The sequence below is a fragment of the Equus asinus genome, chromosome 9 (assembly GCF_041296235.1).
Source record: "Equus asinus isolate D_3611 breed Donkey chromosome 9, EquAss-T2T_v2, whole genome shotgun sequence".
NCBI classification, from domain to species: Eukaryota; Metazoa; Chordata; class Mammalia; order Perissodactyla; family Equidae; genus Equus; species Equus asinus.
In genome coordinates this window covers 65,132,841-65,146,512 of record NC_091798.1, presented here as the reverse complement: position 1 = coordinate 65,146,512, position 13,672 = coordinate 65,132,841, and the positions used below count along the sequence as shown (strand labels likewise).

The window sequence follows — 13,672 nt, the reverse complement described above, 5'->3', positions numbered from 1 at the left end:
GATATCTCTATAGCAGAGCTAGAACTGGACTTGGGGGACCAAAGGCTTACTGGTAAAATCCAGCTATCTAGAATTTGTCCTTGCACCTGTTTGCCAGGTTCTCTTCATTATATTGCCTTTAAAAGTCCTCTTACTGTTAAGCAATTATGCCAAGTAAAATTCTGCCTTTCAATCAAAGAGTGTTTTAGTTGGCTTTCAAGCTGGCTAAAGTATTTACAAATCAAAATTCTAATTCCAGATATTGCTAAGAGCCAGACCTATAGCATTTTAAGTAATAAATACAGGTATGAAGACCTTTGATTAGCAGTAATGGACATTTTTTAGCAGTCTTTATAAAATGCAGAACAATTTAGATGACAAAGAGGGAGAGATTTTAACAGCAGATGAAAAAGAAGTTTTGAGTATTTATTACCCAATCCAGTGATGGAGTTCCTGAGAGTCTGCAAGTCTCATAGCAACCCTGAGAAGTTGTTTTAGTTCTCACAGACTAAAATTACTGAAGATTGGCTCTAAATCCTAGCATTTTTTTAACAAGAGAAATATAAGTATTTTATGAGAGTGCTATTTCTTGTTATGCTTTTTTCATGTTTTATGCAAATATTGTTTTATGATTGGTGATAAGATGCTGCCTCATTTCCAAGGGTCTTTTCATCACTCTTGCCTCAGAGTAGGTAAAATACTGCCCAAGTCTCCATGAAGTGAGGGGTCAGGGTAGGTGGGAAAAACCTTCAGTCTAGGAAACCTCTCTGAAACTTGACTTAGGGACATAGAATTACACTTATTTTCATCATAATTTTGTCGTTAATGTGGTTCAGTTTTTGAAAAGATGATTCATATACTTAGTATTTTAGAAATCAAGCAATAGTAAAGGGCCTACAATGAAATGTAAGCCCCTCCCTCTCCCATGCCTGGCTCAGGCCGCATAATTCCCCTTCCTAGAGGCAGTACTCTTATCATATTCTTATATTCTTCTCAGGCATTTATTGGTATGTATCTCCTCCTTTTTTTAAACGCAAAATCATAGCATACTTCACAGCCTCTTCAGGATGTATTGCCACCATCCTCAGTACAGCTGTCGCCAAAGGTACTGTGTCTGTAAAGGGCAAATAGGATACTGATCTCCAGCTAAGAAATAAAATAATCTATCAATTATTAAAAGAAATTTTTTTATTTGTCATCTGGGAATTTGGGCTTATACATCCTCTAATTTAATTACTGTGATGTAATTAAGTGCTCTGAAATGTGACAGAAGCAGGATTTATAGTGAAGAGAGTCCTGGATCACTCATCAGGACCAGGTGTCCCAACCAGTTATGTCAGTAGTTGCATGACCTGGGCAAGCCATCTACCTCTCTACACCCACATTTTCTAATTTGAAAGATGAAAACGATAATACCTTTTCTCTGCAAGGGCATTGTGAGGATCAAATGAGAGATGGTAAAGTAGCAAAATGCTGTACACTTGTAAGATACTCAGCCCATTAAAATTATTCAGCAAGGTTTCAGTTCAAGGTGGCAACGTAGGAAGATCCTGAACTCACTCCTTCCCACCAACTCACCAAATCTATGGCTACATATGGAACAATTCCCTCTGGAAAAAAATAACACCTGGGGGCCGGCCCAGTGGCGCAGCAGTTAAGTTCACACATTCTGCTTCAGCGGCATGGGGTTTGCAGGTTCAGATCCCAGGCACGGACCTACACACCACTTCTCAAGCCAGGCTGTGGCAGGCATCCCACATATAAAGTAGAGGAAGATGGGCATAGTTGTTAGCTCAGGGCCAGTCTTCCTCAGCAAAAAGAGGAGGATTGACGGCAGCTTTTAGCTCAGGGCTAATCTTCCTTGGGGAAAAAAAAACCTAAAAACTAGCTGAGTAACTTCTACTCATTGGGCAAATAAGAAAAAAATCTACATCAAAGTGAGTAGGAGAGGCTGAGACACAATCTTACTATAAACCTCCCCCACAATGCGGCAACCCACAATCAGGAGGGAACTGAAAATGCAGAGCTTCTCCCTGAGAAATGAAGGTTTTGAACCCCACATCAGGCACCCCAGCTTTTAAGACCTGCACCTGGGACATGATTCCTCAAAACATCTAGCTTTAGAAACCAACAGGGCTCATGTCCACAAGACCCACATAGCTGTAGCAAACTGAGAACTCACCTACCCCAGAGGCCAGTGCAGAAGCAGCCGATTGAGAGGTTCCCACACTTTAAGGAGCTTATTTGCTAATCTTAAAGCATCAGCCTGAGGGGAAGGCCTCTAATGTAACACACATATAGGGGCCTTCTGGGATACCCTACAGGATCGGAGGCTCGTGGGTACCAGTATTTCCCAGAAAGGAGCTTATGTATGCATCTGATGCCCCTGTTTTTGTGGCTGCTCCCCAGGGAATGCCCGTTGATTACCTGCCTCTGGTGGCAAGGGTGGCTTGTGTTTCTGGGTCCCACAGGGCTGTAACAATCAGAGTTCTTAGCTACCACTCCCAGGACACTGAATAAACAGCAAACTGAAAGAGACCTATTTCTTTGTCCTAGAACTTTGGCCTGAAGGTCAGGCTTCAGGTTCAGCCAAATCTAGGGGCCTATGGAGTTCCTCTTAGTAAACATAGGCCAGTGGATGCCGTCTTTGTTCTTTCCTTCTTCCTTGCTACAGCTGACCAGTATCTCCCAGAAAGGAGCTTATACACTCATCTGGAATGCCAGTTTTTGGAACTGCTGCCCGGGGAACACCTCTAGACCACCTGGCTCTGGTGACCAGCAGGGCTTGCACTTGCAGTCTCACAGGACTGTACATATTTGCAACTTTAAAAGTTGCTGCCTAAGGGTCTGGCTTCCAATCAACCTGTAAACTAGATGCTGACTGAGATTCTCCCCTTTGGGACACTGACAGGTCTTGGTACACGCTCAGCTACAAGGAGCTATTGAAAATAAAATAGGCTGCATGGACAATCGCAAAGGTTTAAAAGACAGCCAAGGGTTAGGGCAGGGTGGGATGATGAGGTTCATCTCCTACATAAGGCCACTCCCTCAAGACTGGGAGACGAGGCTCTTTAATGTAATGCATAGAAACCAACACAGAGAGTCAAGCAAAATGGAGAAGCAGGAGAATATGTTACACATGAAAGAACGAGATAAAACCTCAGACAAAAACGTAAATGAAACAGAGATAAGTTATTATCTGATAAAGAATTCAAAGTAATAGTCATGATACTCACTGAACTCAACAGAAGAATGGATGAACACAGTGAAAACTTCAACAAAGAGATAGAAAATATAAGAAAGTACCAAATAGAAGTCACAGATCTAGAGAATACAATAACTGAGGTGAAAACTACACTAGAGGGATTCAACAACAAACTAGATGAAGCAGAAGTAAGGATCAGTGAAGTCAAAGACAGGGCAGTGGTACTTACCCAATCAGAGCTGCAAAAAGAAAAAAGAATTCAAAAAAGTAAAGATAACTTAAGGGACTTATGTTAAAACATCAAGTGGACTAACATTCACGATATAGGTGTCCCAGAAGACAGATAGAAGATAAAGGGCCAGAAAACTTCCCTAACCTTGGAAGGAAACTGACATCCAGATCCAGGAAGCCAAGAGAGTTCCAAATAAGTAGAACCCAAAGGGACCCACAGCAAGACACATGATAAATAAATGTCAGAAGTTGAAGACAAGCAGACAATATTAAAAGCAGAAAGGGAAAAACAACTTGTTACATACAAGGGAACCCCCATAAGACTATTAGCAGATTTTTCAACAAAAACTTGAAGTCCTGGGACTGGCCTTGTGGTGTTGTGGTTAAGTGTGGCACACTCCACTTTGGTGGCCCAGGTTTGCACGTTTGGATCTCAGGCACAGACCTACACCACTCGTCAACCATGCTGTAGTGGTGACCCAGTTACAAAATAGGGGAGAATTGGCACAGATGTTAGCTCAGGGCAAATCTTCCTCGGGGGAAAAAAAACTTGCAGTCCAGAAGAGATTAACATGCTATATTCAAAATGCTGAAAAAAAACACTTCCAACCAAGAATACTCTAACCAGCAAAGTTATGATTCAGAATTGGAAGAGAGATAAAGAGTTTTCCAGACAAGCAAAAGCTAAAGGAGTTCATCACCACTAAACTGGCCTTACAAGAAATGTTAAAGGGACTTCTTTAGCTGAAAAGAAAGGGTGCTAATTAGGAACAAGAAAACAGATGAAAGTTGAAATCTCACTGGTAAAGGTAAATGTATAGTAAAGGTAGTGGCTTGATCACTTATAAAGCTAGTATGAGGGTTAAAAGACAAATGTAATAGGGTCTGACCCAATGGCACAGTGGTTAAGTTTGCACGTTCCGCTTTGGCGGCCCGGGGTTCACCAGTTCAGATCCTGAGTGCGGACATGGCACCACTTGGCAAGCCATGCTGTGGTAGGAGTCCCATGTGTAAAGTAGAGCAAGATGGGCACAGATGTTAGCTCAGGGCCAGTCTTCCTCAGCAAAAAGAGGAGGATTGGCAGTAGATGTTAGCTCAGGGCTAATCTTCCTCAAAAAAAAAAAAGACAAACATCATAAAAATAATTACAACAGTTAAGGGATGCACCAGATAAGAAGATGTAAAATGTCACATCAAAAACAAAGCATGGGGGGGAGAATAAAAATGTAGAGCTTTAGAATGTGGTCAAACTTGTTATCAACTTAAAATCAACTTTTATAAATATAAGTTGTTATACATAAGCCTCGTGGTAATCACAAAGCAAAAACCTATAGGAGATACACAAAAGATAATGAGAAAGGAATCCAAGCATATCATTAAAGAAAGTCATCAAATCACAGAGGAAGAGAGCAAGAGAAGAATAAAGGAATAGAGAAGAACTACAAAAGAGTCAGAAGACAATTAACAGAATGGCGGTAACTACATATCTATCAATAATTACTTTAAATGTAAATGGATTAAGTTCTTCAATCAAAAGACATAGAGTGGCTGAATAGATAAAAGAAACAAAAACAAAAAACTATATGCTGCCCAAAAGACTCACTTCAAATTTAAGACCACACACAGACTGAAAGTGAAGATGTGGAAAAAGATATTTCATGCAAATGGAAAACAAAAGAAGGCTAGGGTAGCTATACTTATATCAGACAAAATAGACTTTAAAACAAAGTATAGTCAGAACAAAGAAGGTCATCACATAATGATAAAGAATCAGTCCAACAAGAAGATATAACATTTGTAAATATTTATGCACCCAACATAGGAGCACCTAAATATTATAAAGCAAATATTAACAGATCTAAAGGGGGAAATAGACAGAAATACAGTAATAGTAGGGGACTTTAATATGCCACTTTCATCAATGGATAGATCATCCAGATAGAAAATCAATAAGGAAACATTGGCCTTAAATGATACCTTAGACCAGGTGGTCTAACACACACAACTTTCCATCCAAAAGAAGGAGAATACAAATTCTCTGCAATAAATGGTGTCAGGAAAACTGGATAGCCACATGCAAAAGAATGAAACTGGACCATTATCTTATGCCATACGCAAAAAGTAACTCAAAATGGATTAAAGACTTGACTGTAAGACCTGAAACCATAAAACTCTTAAAAGAAAATAGAGGCAGTAATCTCCTTGACATCAGTCTTGGCGATGATTTTTTGGACCTGGTACCAAAAGCAAAGGCAACAAAAGCAAAAATAAAGTAAGACTACAGTCTTGTGCTGCATAATGACATTTCTGTCAACGATGGACTGCATATACAATGGTAGTACCATAAGATTAGTACCATATAACTTAGGTGTGTAGTAGGCTATACTAACTAGGTTTTTCTAAGTACACTCTGTGATGTTCACACAATGACGAAATCACCTAATGATGCATTTCTCAGAATGTATCACTGTCATTAAGCAACACATGACTGTACATCAAATTTAAAAGTTTCTATACAGCAAAGGCAACCATCAACAAAATGAAAAGGCAACTTACTGAATGGGAGAAAATATTTGCAAATCGTATATCTGATAAGAGGTTACTATCCAAAATATATGAAGAACTCGTATAACTCAATAGCAAAAAAACAAACAATTCAATTGGATCTCAGTAGACATTTTTCCAAAGAAGACATACAGATGGCCAACAGTTACATGAAAAGATGCTTGACATCATTAATCAACAGCAAAATGCCAATCGAAATCACAATGAGATATCACCTCACACCTGTTAAAATAGCTATTATCAAAAAGATAAGAAATAAATGTTAGCGAAGATGTGGAGAAAGGAAACCCTGGTGCACTTTTGGTGGGAATGTCAATCGTTGCACCCACAATGGAAAACAGTATGGACGTTCCTCAAAAAGTTAAAAATAGAACTACCATAAGACCCAGCAGTTCCATTTCTGGGTGTATATCTGAATGAAATGAAATCACTCTTAAAGAGATATATGCACCCCCATGTTCATTGCAGTATTATTTACAATAGCCAAGATATGGAAGCAACCTAAGTGTCCATCAATGGATGAATGGATAAAGAAATCATGGTGTGTGTGTGTGTGTGTGTGTATATATATATATATATATATATGTATGTATGTATATATTCATATATGTCTCTGTGTGTGCAAACAAACAATGGAATATTATTCAGCCATAAAAAAAGAATGAAATCTTGCCATTTGTGACAACATGGATGGACCTTGAGGGCATTATGCTAAGTGAAATAAGTCACACAGAGAAAGACAAATACCATATAATCTCTCTTATATGTGAAACCTTAAAAAAAAAAATAAAAGAAGGCTCATAGATAGAGAGAACAGATTGATGCTTGCCAGAGGTAGGGGTTGATGAAGTGGGTAAAGGGGGTCAAAAGTACAAACTTCCAGTTATGAAGTAAATAAGTCCTGGGGATGTAATGCACAGCATGGTGATTATAGTTAATAATACAGTATTGCATATTTGAAAGTTGCTATAAGAGAGTAAATCTTAAAAGTTCTCATCACAAGAAAAATAAATGTATAAGTATGTGTGATGACAAATATTAACTAGACATTGTGGTGATCATTTTGCAATATATACAAATATCAAACCATCATATTGTACATCCGAAACTAATATAATGTTATATGTGAATTATACCTCAATAAAACAGATAAATAATTAAGCAAAGAAAGAATAAAAATTATCCAGCAAAACTAGGTTCCAAGGTCAAGGTCATAGAGTTAGGTTATAAGCTTTCACTTCTGCAGCATGATCTTGGTTTATATACAACATGCCTCTCTTGAGCTCTGCCCAGATTTAATCTTACAAAGAAGGTATTAGACTCTGTGTACCTTGTACTTTCTTAAAAAATTAATTAGTAAAACTTGCAATGACTTCCATGAAAAGTATTAAATCATTGGGTGCCAAACATAGAAAGAGTTGATATGCAGACAAGAAAACCAATCTTCCTACCACACAGCAGAGTGAATGTCCATAATTACTGTCTACGAAGAAGTGAGCTGATTCACACAGCTGGAGATGATAATCAGCAACTGCACTCCAAACTCTGGCGTCAGAGCAGTTACCATAGTGCAGCCACTCTCATTCTCATTTTACTTTTTTCAAGAAAGAGAAAAGGCCATTTTTTGAGTAAAAAGATATTTTTAGAAGAGGGATATTTATAAATCCTGGAATGGCAGAGTTAAGGCAGGAAGCTACAAGGGGAATAGAAATGAAATCATTTAAGAAATCTTTGGCATCACTGCAAATAGAGTTTAGTTATGACAGTATATGCCCTATCTATAAAATTAAAAGAAAAATATAAATACGTTGAGAAAGTTTTAGAAATTCTTAGCCTCTTGAAAATTGGAAAGAATGTTTCTGCTTCTCCTCCTTGGTTTCACATCCATTTCCATAAGGTACCTTATGTTGGCTTTTATCTCTGTGCTTCTCTAGAAGGCGACTGAAAAAAACCCTAAGGGCGTAGCTTATGTAGCTCAGTAAAACAGGTGCACCAAGATATTTTGACAAAACAAGGCACCATGTAATTTAAAGAAGTTGTTTTTATCATCCAGCTATGTTAATTTCTACTCTATTCAAAACACACAGAAAAATGTACTTTCCGTAAATGAAACTATCAGTGGAGAAAATGAGACCTTTAAGCATGTGAGAATATCTGTAAACAGTGATGAGTAAAAAAATTGAAGTTAAGAAACTTTCCTTATTGCTTTAGGTTTGTTTGTAATTTTAGTGGAAGGAAAATGATGCAGGCAGAAGACAAATTTGCAGAAATCCAACTTATTTAATCTCCTAGGCATTGATGTGTACAAATTTATATCTTTTTTATGTAAACCATTCATCTCATTTAGATAGCACAGGGAAAGTAAGCTTGTGTGCTGCCTGAAAATTGTTTGTGGTAGGGGAAAGTGATTTGGGAGCTGGTTTGGTTAAACTAGCAGCCTGAAGACTGTTCATTAAATAGGTAGTATTACTAGTCCTGGAAAGTAAAACTAGTGAAGAGAATAAGATCACTAGTTATTGAGTTCATTTGGTAAGTTTAACTATGTTAATATGTGACTGACATAGACATACATAACCGGAAATGCTCACCTGCTTATCCTCTGGTTACGGTGTCGTTCACCCTCCAGGAAGATACAGTTCTGAGAGTGACGTGTGGAGCTTTGGCATCCTCCTCTGGGAGACCTTCAGCTTAGGGGTCTGCCCGTACCCTGGAATGACAAATCAGCAAGCACGGGAGCAAGTGGAAAGAGGTGAGCCAAAGACATGGGGTAGTAGTGTTCTCCTCCTGCCTCCAGGGGTAGCTGACGCTGTGTCTGCAGCTTTCCTGGGGAGAGGAAGGTACATACTGGTTGGGTTTGTAAATAGAGAGCAGAGGTGTTGATAAATCTGCTTTTGAACTGCATGGATGGTGTGGCTCTTATACAAGAAAAACCAACAAACAAAGGAAAACTAAAAGATTCTAACACTTTAAAAATAGAGTGCTATCGGCTTTTCTTCCACTCCCTCTGCCTCGCATGACATCGTCAAGGTTGTGCCATTCACTGTCTTCAAGGGTAACAGGGTAGTATTCCTCAACCTCCTATTTTTTATTTTATACCAAATAAACACCATTAATATTACTGCAAATTGAAATGTGGTTAGACTTCAGCAAGAGTTTTGGAGAATTTTATAACACTTCTGAAGATACCCGATGGTGTTCCCAGACCAGAGATTGGAATAAGTGGGTGATGGTGCCACCCGAGCATGCAGTTGTGTAGCCCACGGCTTTCACCTGAAAGAATGCTTTTGAAAAAGTGGCAGTGCCACAGCGTCAGGCCCCTCAGGAGGGGCGCAGATGTAGGAGGATGACTTTCTAGCTCGTTTCTACCTTCCTCTATCCCTCACAGACATTTTACTTCCTGAGGCAAACACACAGGCACTTACACACTACCCAGCACACTGCTGGAACACCACCAGACAACTTTGAATTAAGGATAAGAATCTTGGGGCCGACCCATGGCCGAGTGGTTAAGTTCACACCCTCCGCTTGGGCAGCCCAAGGTTTCACCAGTTTGGATCCTGGACGTGGACGTGGCACAGCTCATCAGGCCATGCTGAGGCGGCATCCCACATAGCACAACGAGAAGGACCTACAACTAGAATATACAACTATGTACTGGGGGCCTTTGGGGAGAAGAAGAAGAAAAAAAGAAAGATTGGCAACAGATGTTAGCTCAGGTGCCAATCTTAAAAATAAAGAGATAAGGATCTTCTCAGACTGTAGAGGAATATAACTCATATTCATTTTTATTTAACTTTAAATTACTGTTTATAAAATCCTCATCCTTTCTTCATCTTCAAAAACCTGGGTTGTAGAGATGATTTTTAAAACTCTTCCCACAGCATCTAAAAGCAAATTCTAAAAGCAAATACTTAGAGCAACTAAAATATGCATTTTTATGTGATGTTATACATTTGTATGTGGTGTATCTTACATCAGATTTTGTAACAAACAAAAAAATGGGTTATTTGAACTAGAAGGTAATTCTATGGCTCTGTAATATTGAATTCTGTGTCACTTGTAGGAAAAAAAAAAATCAGTTCACCCTGAAATAGATGTTTTGTTCCTGTTCCATGTAGAACATAAGATACCAAAATTTACAAACCGTGTAATGCTTTGTGTGAACATTTGTATCTTATCTCCGTTCTAAATTCTCTGTTCTCTTCTTGGGTCTTCAGGATACCGAATGTCAGCCCCTCAGCATTGTCCAGAGGACGTTTTTAAAATTATGATGAAATGTTGGGATTATAAACCTGAAAACCGCCCCAAGTTCGGTGAACTGCAGAAAGAGCTCACTGTCATCAAGAAGAAAATCACATAGTGACAGAAGCGCAAACAGCCTTCAGGACTCGGTCCTCTAGCAGAGTGATAGTGTTCTTCTCGTTAACAATGAGTTTATACCACGTTACCTGCAACAGTCTTCTAAGGTTATTTTTTTTATTAACTGTTTTTTAAAGTATGTGCCACTTTAAAAAAAAAAGTCAAAGGCAAGTGCATTCAAGAAACAGACAGTCCTGCCAAGGGCTTGTTTAGCTCACCACAGCAAGCCTGCCATTTCAGGCCGTTGTACATAGAAAAGCACAGCTCTAAATGAGAGGTGACACATCTCTCCTTTTCACACCAGGACCACTAATGTTTCTCCGAGGTTTCTACTTCAGGCACAGTTCATGGGCTGCTGTCCTATGCCACAGACCCTATTCAGTCGGTGCTATATGCTGCATTGGTAATGCCGTGTTTGCAGGACACATTCCAACCAAAGTTGGCTTTCTGCTCTGCCAAGGCAAGGTCACTTTTGTAAACATCATTTTATATTGGGAATTATTTGGGCCTCCTAGGGTTTTTCTTTTCTTTCTTTCTAGAAATAATAAGCACAGTGTGAGAATCATCACATCCTTTATTGTTAGTAAGGCTGTTATTTCCCTCCTCCTTGGTCGGGGCATCAGAAAATGATGCATGAAATGTCCTCAGAGAGCACACCCTTAGAGTTGAGGCAACAGCTTTTAAAGGATGTTTTAGAGAGCTGTGACCGCAAGAAGTCAGTATGAACAGGAGAGTGGTCTGGAGGACGGAGCAGCTAAAGTAGTGATCAGAGAGGAGAAAAAACAGAAAGTATAAAATCTGCTTTCTCATCAGAGTTATCCCTTTACACACACACACACGCACACACACACACACCCTTTTTATTTTATGATCTGAATTCACGAGAAAGGTTTTAAGAAATGTTTTCAGGAGTTCGTAGATAGAGCCTTCTTAATGGCAACACGGTTTTTTTGAAGAAACTGCAAAGCACAAGTCCATAGAAATAACAGGATACTTTTGGTTAAGTATCTTCCCTTCAGCGGAGATACCCCAGAATTTAATTCCCTTCATTTCTGCCAGTTTTCAGAGCTGTCATAATGTCATGATCCTAGTTCATAAACACATTCATGTGTGTACACGTGCACGTGTGCACACACACATACGCACACTACCAAGAAGCAAGGCAGGTGTGAAAGGAGTAAACGGTTGAGAAGTCAGATGAGCATTATTGAGGAGAAGGACATAGGGACAGCCCTCCTATTTCCCCTCTCCCTTTCCTTTACCCTCATACTGCTGCCTGGAAATCCCTATCATTAGCTGACAGGTCTGCAAGCACAGTTCTGGAGACGCTTCATATGAATAATATGTAACACAGAGTTAAAACTGTTGAGCTGAATCTTAACCATCCAGGGAACTTACCCCATGTTCTGTATATAGTTGCCTCTCAGGATAAATATGTGTGTAAGAGATGGTCATGCTCAGGGGTAAATGTGGCTTGGGAGCTTTTATTAAGTGTTCAGGCCTGTGTCCAGATAAATAGCACCTTAGTGATTATTTGGTCTACATCATTGCGAGAGCTTATGGGATAGAAAATTCCTCCTGCCCTCTCCAACTGTTTGCTGCCTATAAATATCATTGCACAGGACTCAGACCCAGTACTTTAAAGAATATAGAGGATGAAAATAAAGAGAAAAATGGCTTGTGTCTATCATTTCAATCTCCTTGCAAGTTTTGTACACATTTAATGAGCATTACATCCAGACTAGAATGAAAGCATGATAAACTTGCTCTCAAAAATATATTGCAATATACAGAGCAACTTTTTTTTAATCAGCATTGTTTCCCTTCTGTCAAATATTGTAAATAAATGGAACCTTCTTTTGATGGCATATATTGTGATAAATCAAAGCATGGACTCATGAATTAAGATTAAGTGCTAGGGTCTTCAGACACTTGCCAGCCTGCAAAAATAAGAATAAGATGGCAACATTTCCACTCTTTATTAATATCTCCAAATGAATCTCTCCGTAATATTCTTTGTTTAAAGAAAACAGCCTCCCATCACTTAGCAGCCTCAATGCTAAGCTCTCAGCAAGGAGAGAAAATGATGGTTTGGGCTTTAATTTTGTGAACAAGACCTGAAGCTTAATCTTTTCATTCTCGTGTAAAGAATGAACATGGCATTGATATTTCACTCATCCAGGCTGTTAGAATTTGCAATTCACATCATAACTCTGTGCTTAAATTAAAGAAGCTTTTCAAAACATCGTGACATCTGCAGCATTTAAATTCTGTTTTATTCTTTGTCCCAAAGCAGGCAGTTGTATAGTTCAGGATTAATAAGTCACTGGGAGTCTTTCAGGATCATAGCAGTTGTATAGAATGTTAAATTTAATATAGGCACGTGCATTAAGGAAAACTTACGCAAACCATTTTTTACTGTTAATTTTGTTGTGCTTGAAGCATAATTTATTCATCCCTTCTGTCACTGATAATTATTGGAATTATGTATTTTAGGAGGCTAATCCATACCCAAAAAGCACACATATAAATACTGTTCTGAATTTGCAAGTTAATGTAGGGAAAGAAGGCTTCAGAAATATACAAAATCCTATGGCTTGTTTAGTAAGAAAACAGTTGTAACCAAAATTGCCACTGGTCTGAATGTAATTAAGCCAGGTCACAAATCTTTGTGCTGTTAATGGATTTTCCAAGAGTTGCATATATCAATCCTATACAGTTCCTGCCATAATTCCTTAAATTTATCAATATGGAGTCAGGGGCAGGTAAACCCAGGCAGTCTGACTCTCACCTGCATTTTTCTATCTTGAATCACCAAGGAGTCTTTACAAGAGATATTTAGGTAGTTCATCATTTTTCAAGGAAAGACATCTTTTAATGTCAAATTAACGTTTATTTCCAACATGTGAAACCTAAAATTAATTTTGTATTCCATGTAATCTAAGGTTACTTCCCAAAGCCAGCATATTCTTTCTTTTACAGGAAAATAATAATAAAGGATTAACAAGTTTTGTTTAAACTTTCAAATTCAGAGGCTTTATTTCAGTAGCCCATCCTGCCTCTAGGTTCCTAGTAATGGTCTCATGTAAACATTTCTCTTTTATCTCCAAAATTTGATTTTGCAATAAAGTTCTTCATCCATAATTCACCATTTTATCACAAATACAATATTATTGAAACATCTTACCACATCAGTATAGAACATGAGCCTAATTGTATTAGCTATTTTTCAGTGTACAATTTACAATTGTTTTTCATTTGAGTGTTGTTTTTAAAAGAAAAGAAAATGTTTAGTCATTTAAATAGTCTTAATTTCCTTTAAACCACAGTATG

General features: G+C 38.4%; 1 protein-coding gene across 9 annotated transcripts in view; it reads left to right on the top strand.

Annotated features, from left to right (window-relative positions):
* FER (FER tyrosine kinase) overlaps positions 1–13,366 on the top strand; it is a 435,477-nt gene extending 422,111 nt beyond the window's left edge. For all 9 annotated transcript variants that reach the window (XR_011505916.1, XM_070517625.1, XM_014843218.3 and 6 more), the window contains 2 exons: positions 8,607–8,729; positions 10,198–13,366. Coding sequence is in view for 8 of the 9 variants with exons in the window: in XM_070517625.1 (XP_070373726.1) it covers positions 8,607–8,729; positions 10,198–10,340 (266 nt within the window). In the remaining variant the exon portion in view is untranslated. The remainder of the gene's footprint in view (positions 1–8,606; positions 8,730–10,197) is intronic.
* The last annotated feature ends 306 nt before the right edge of the window (positions 13,367–13,672 follow it).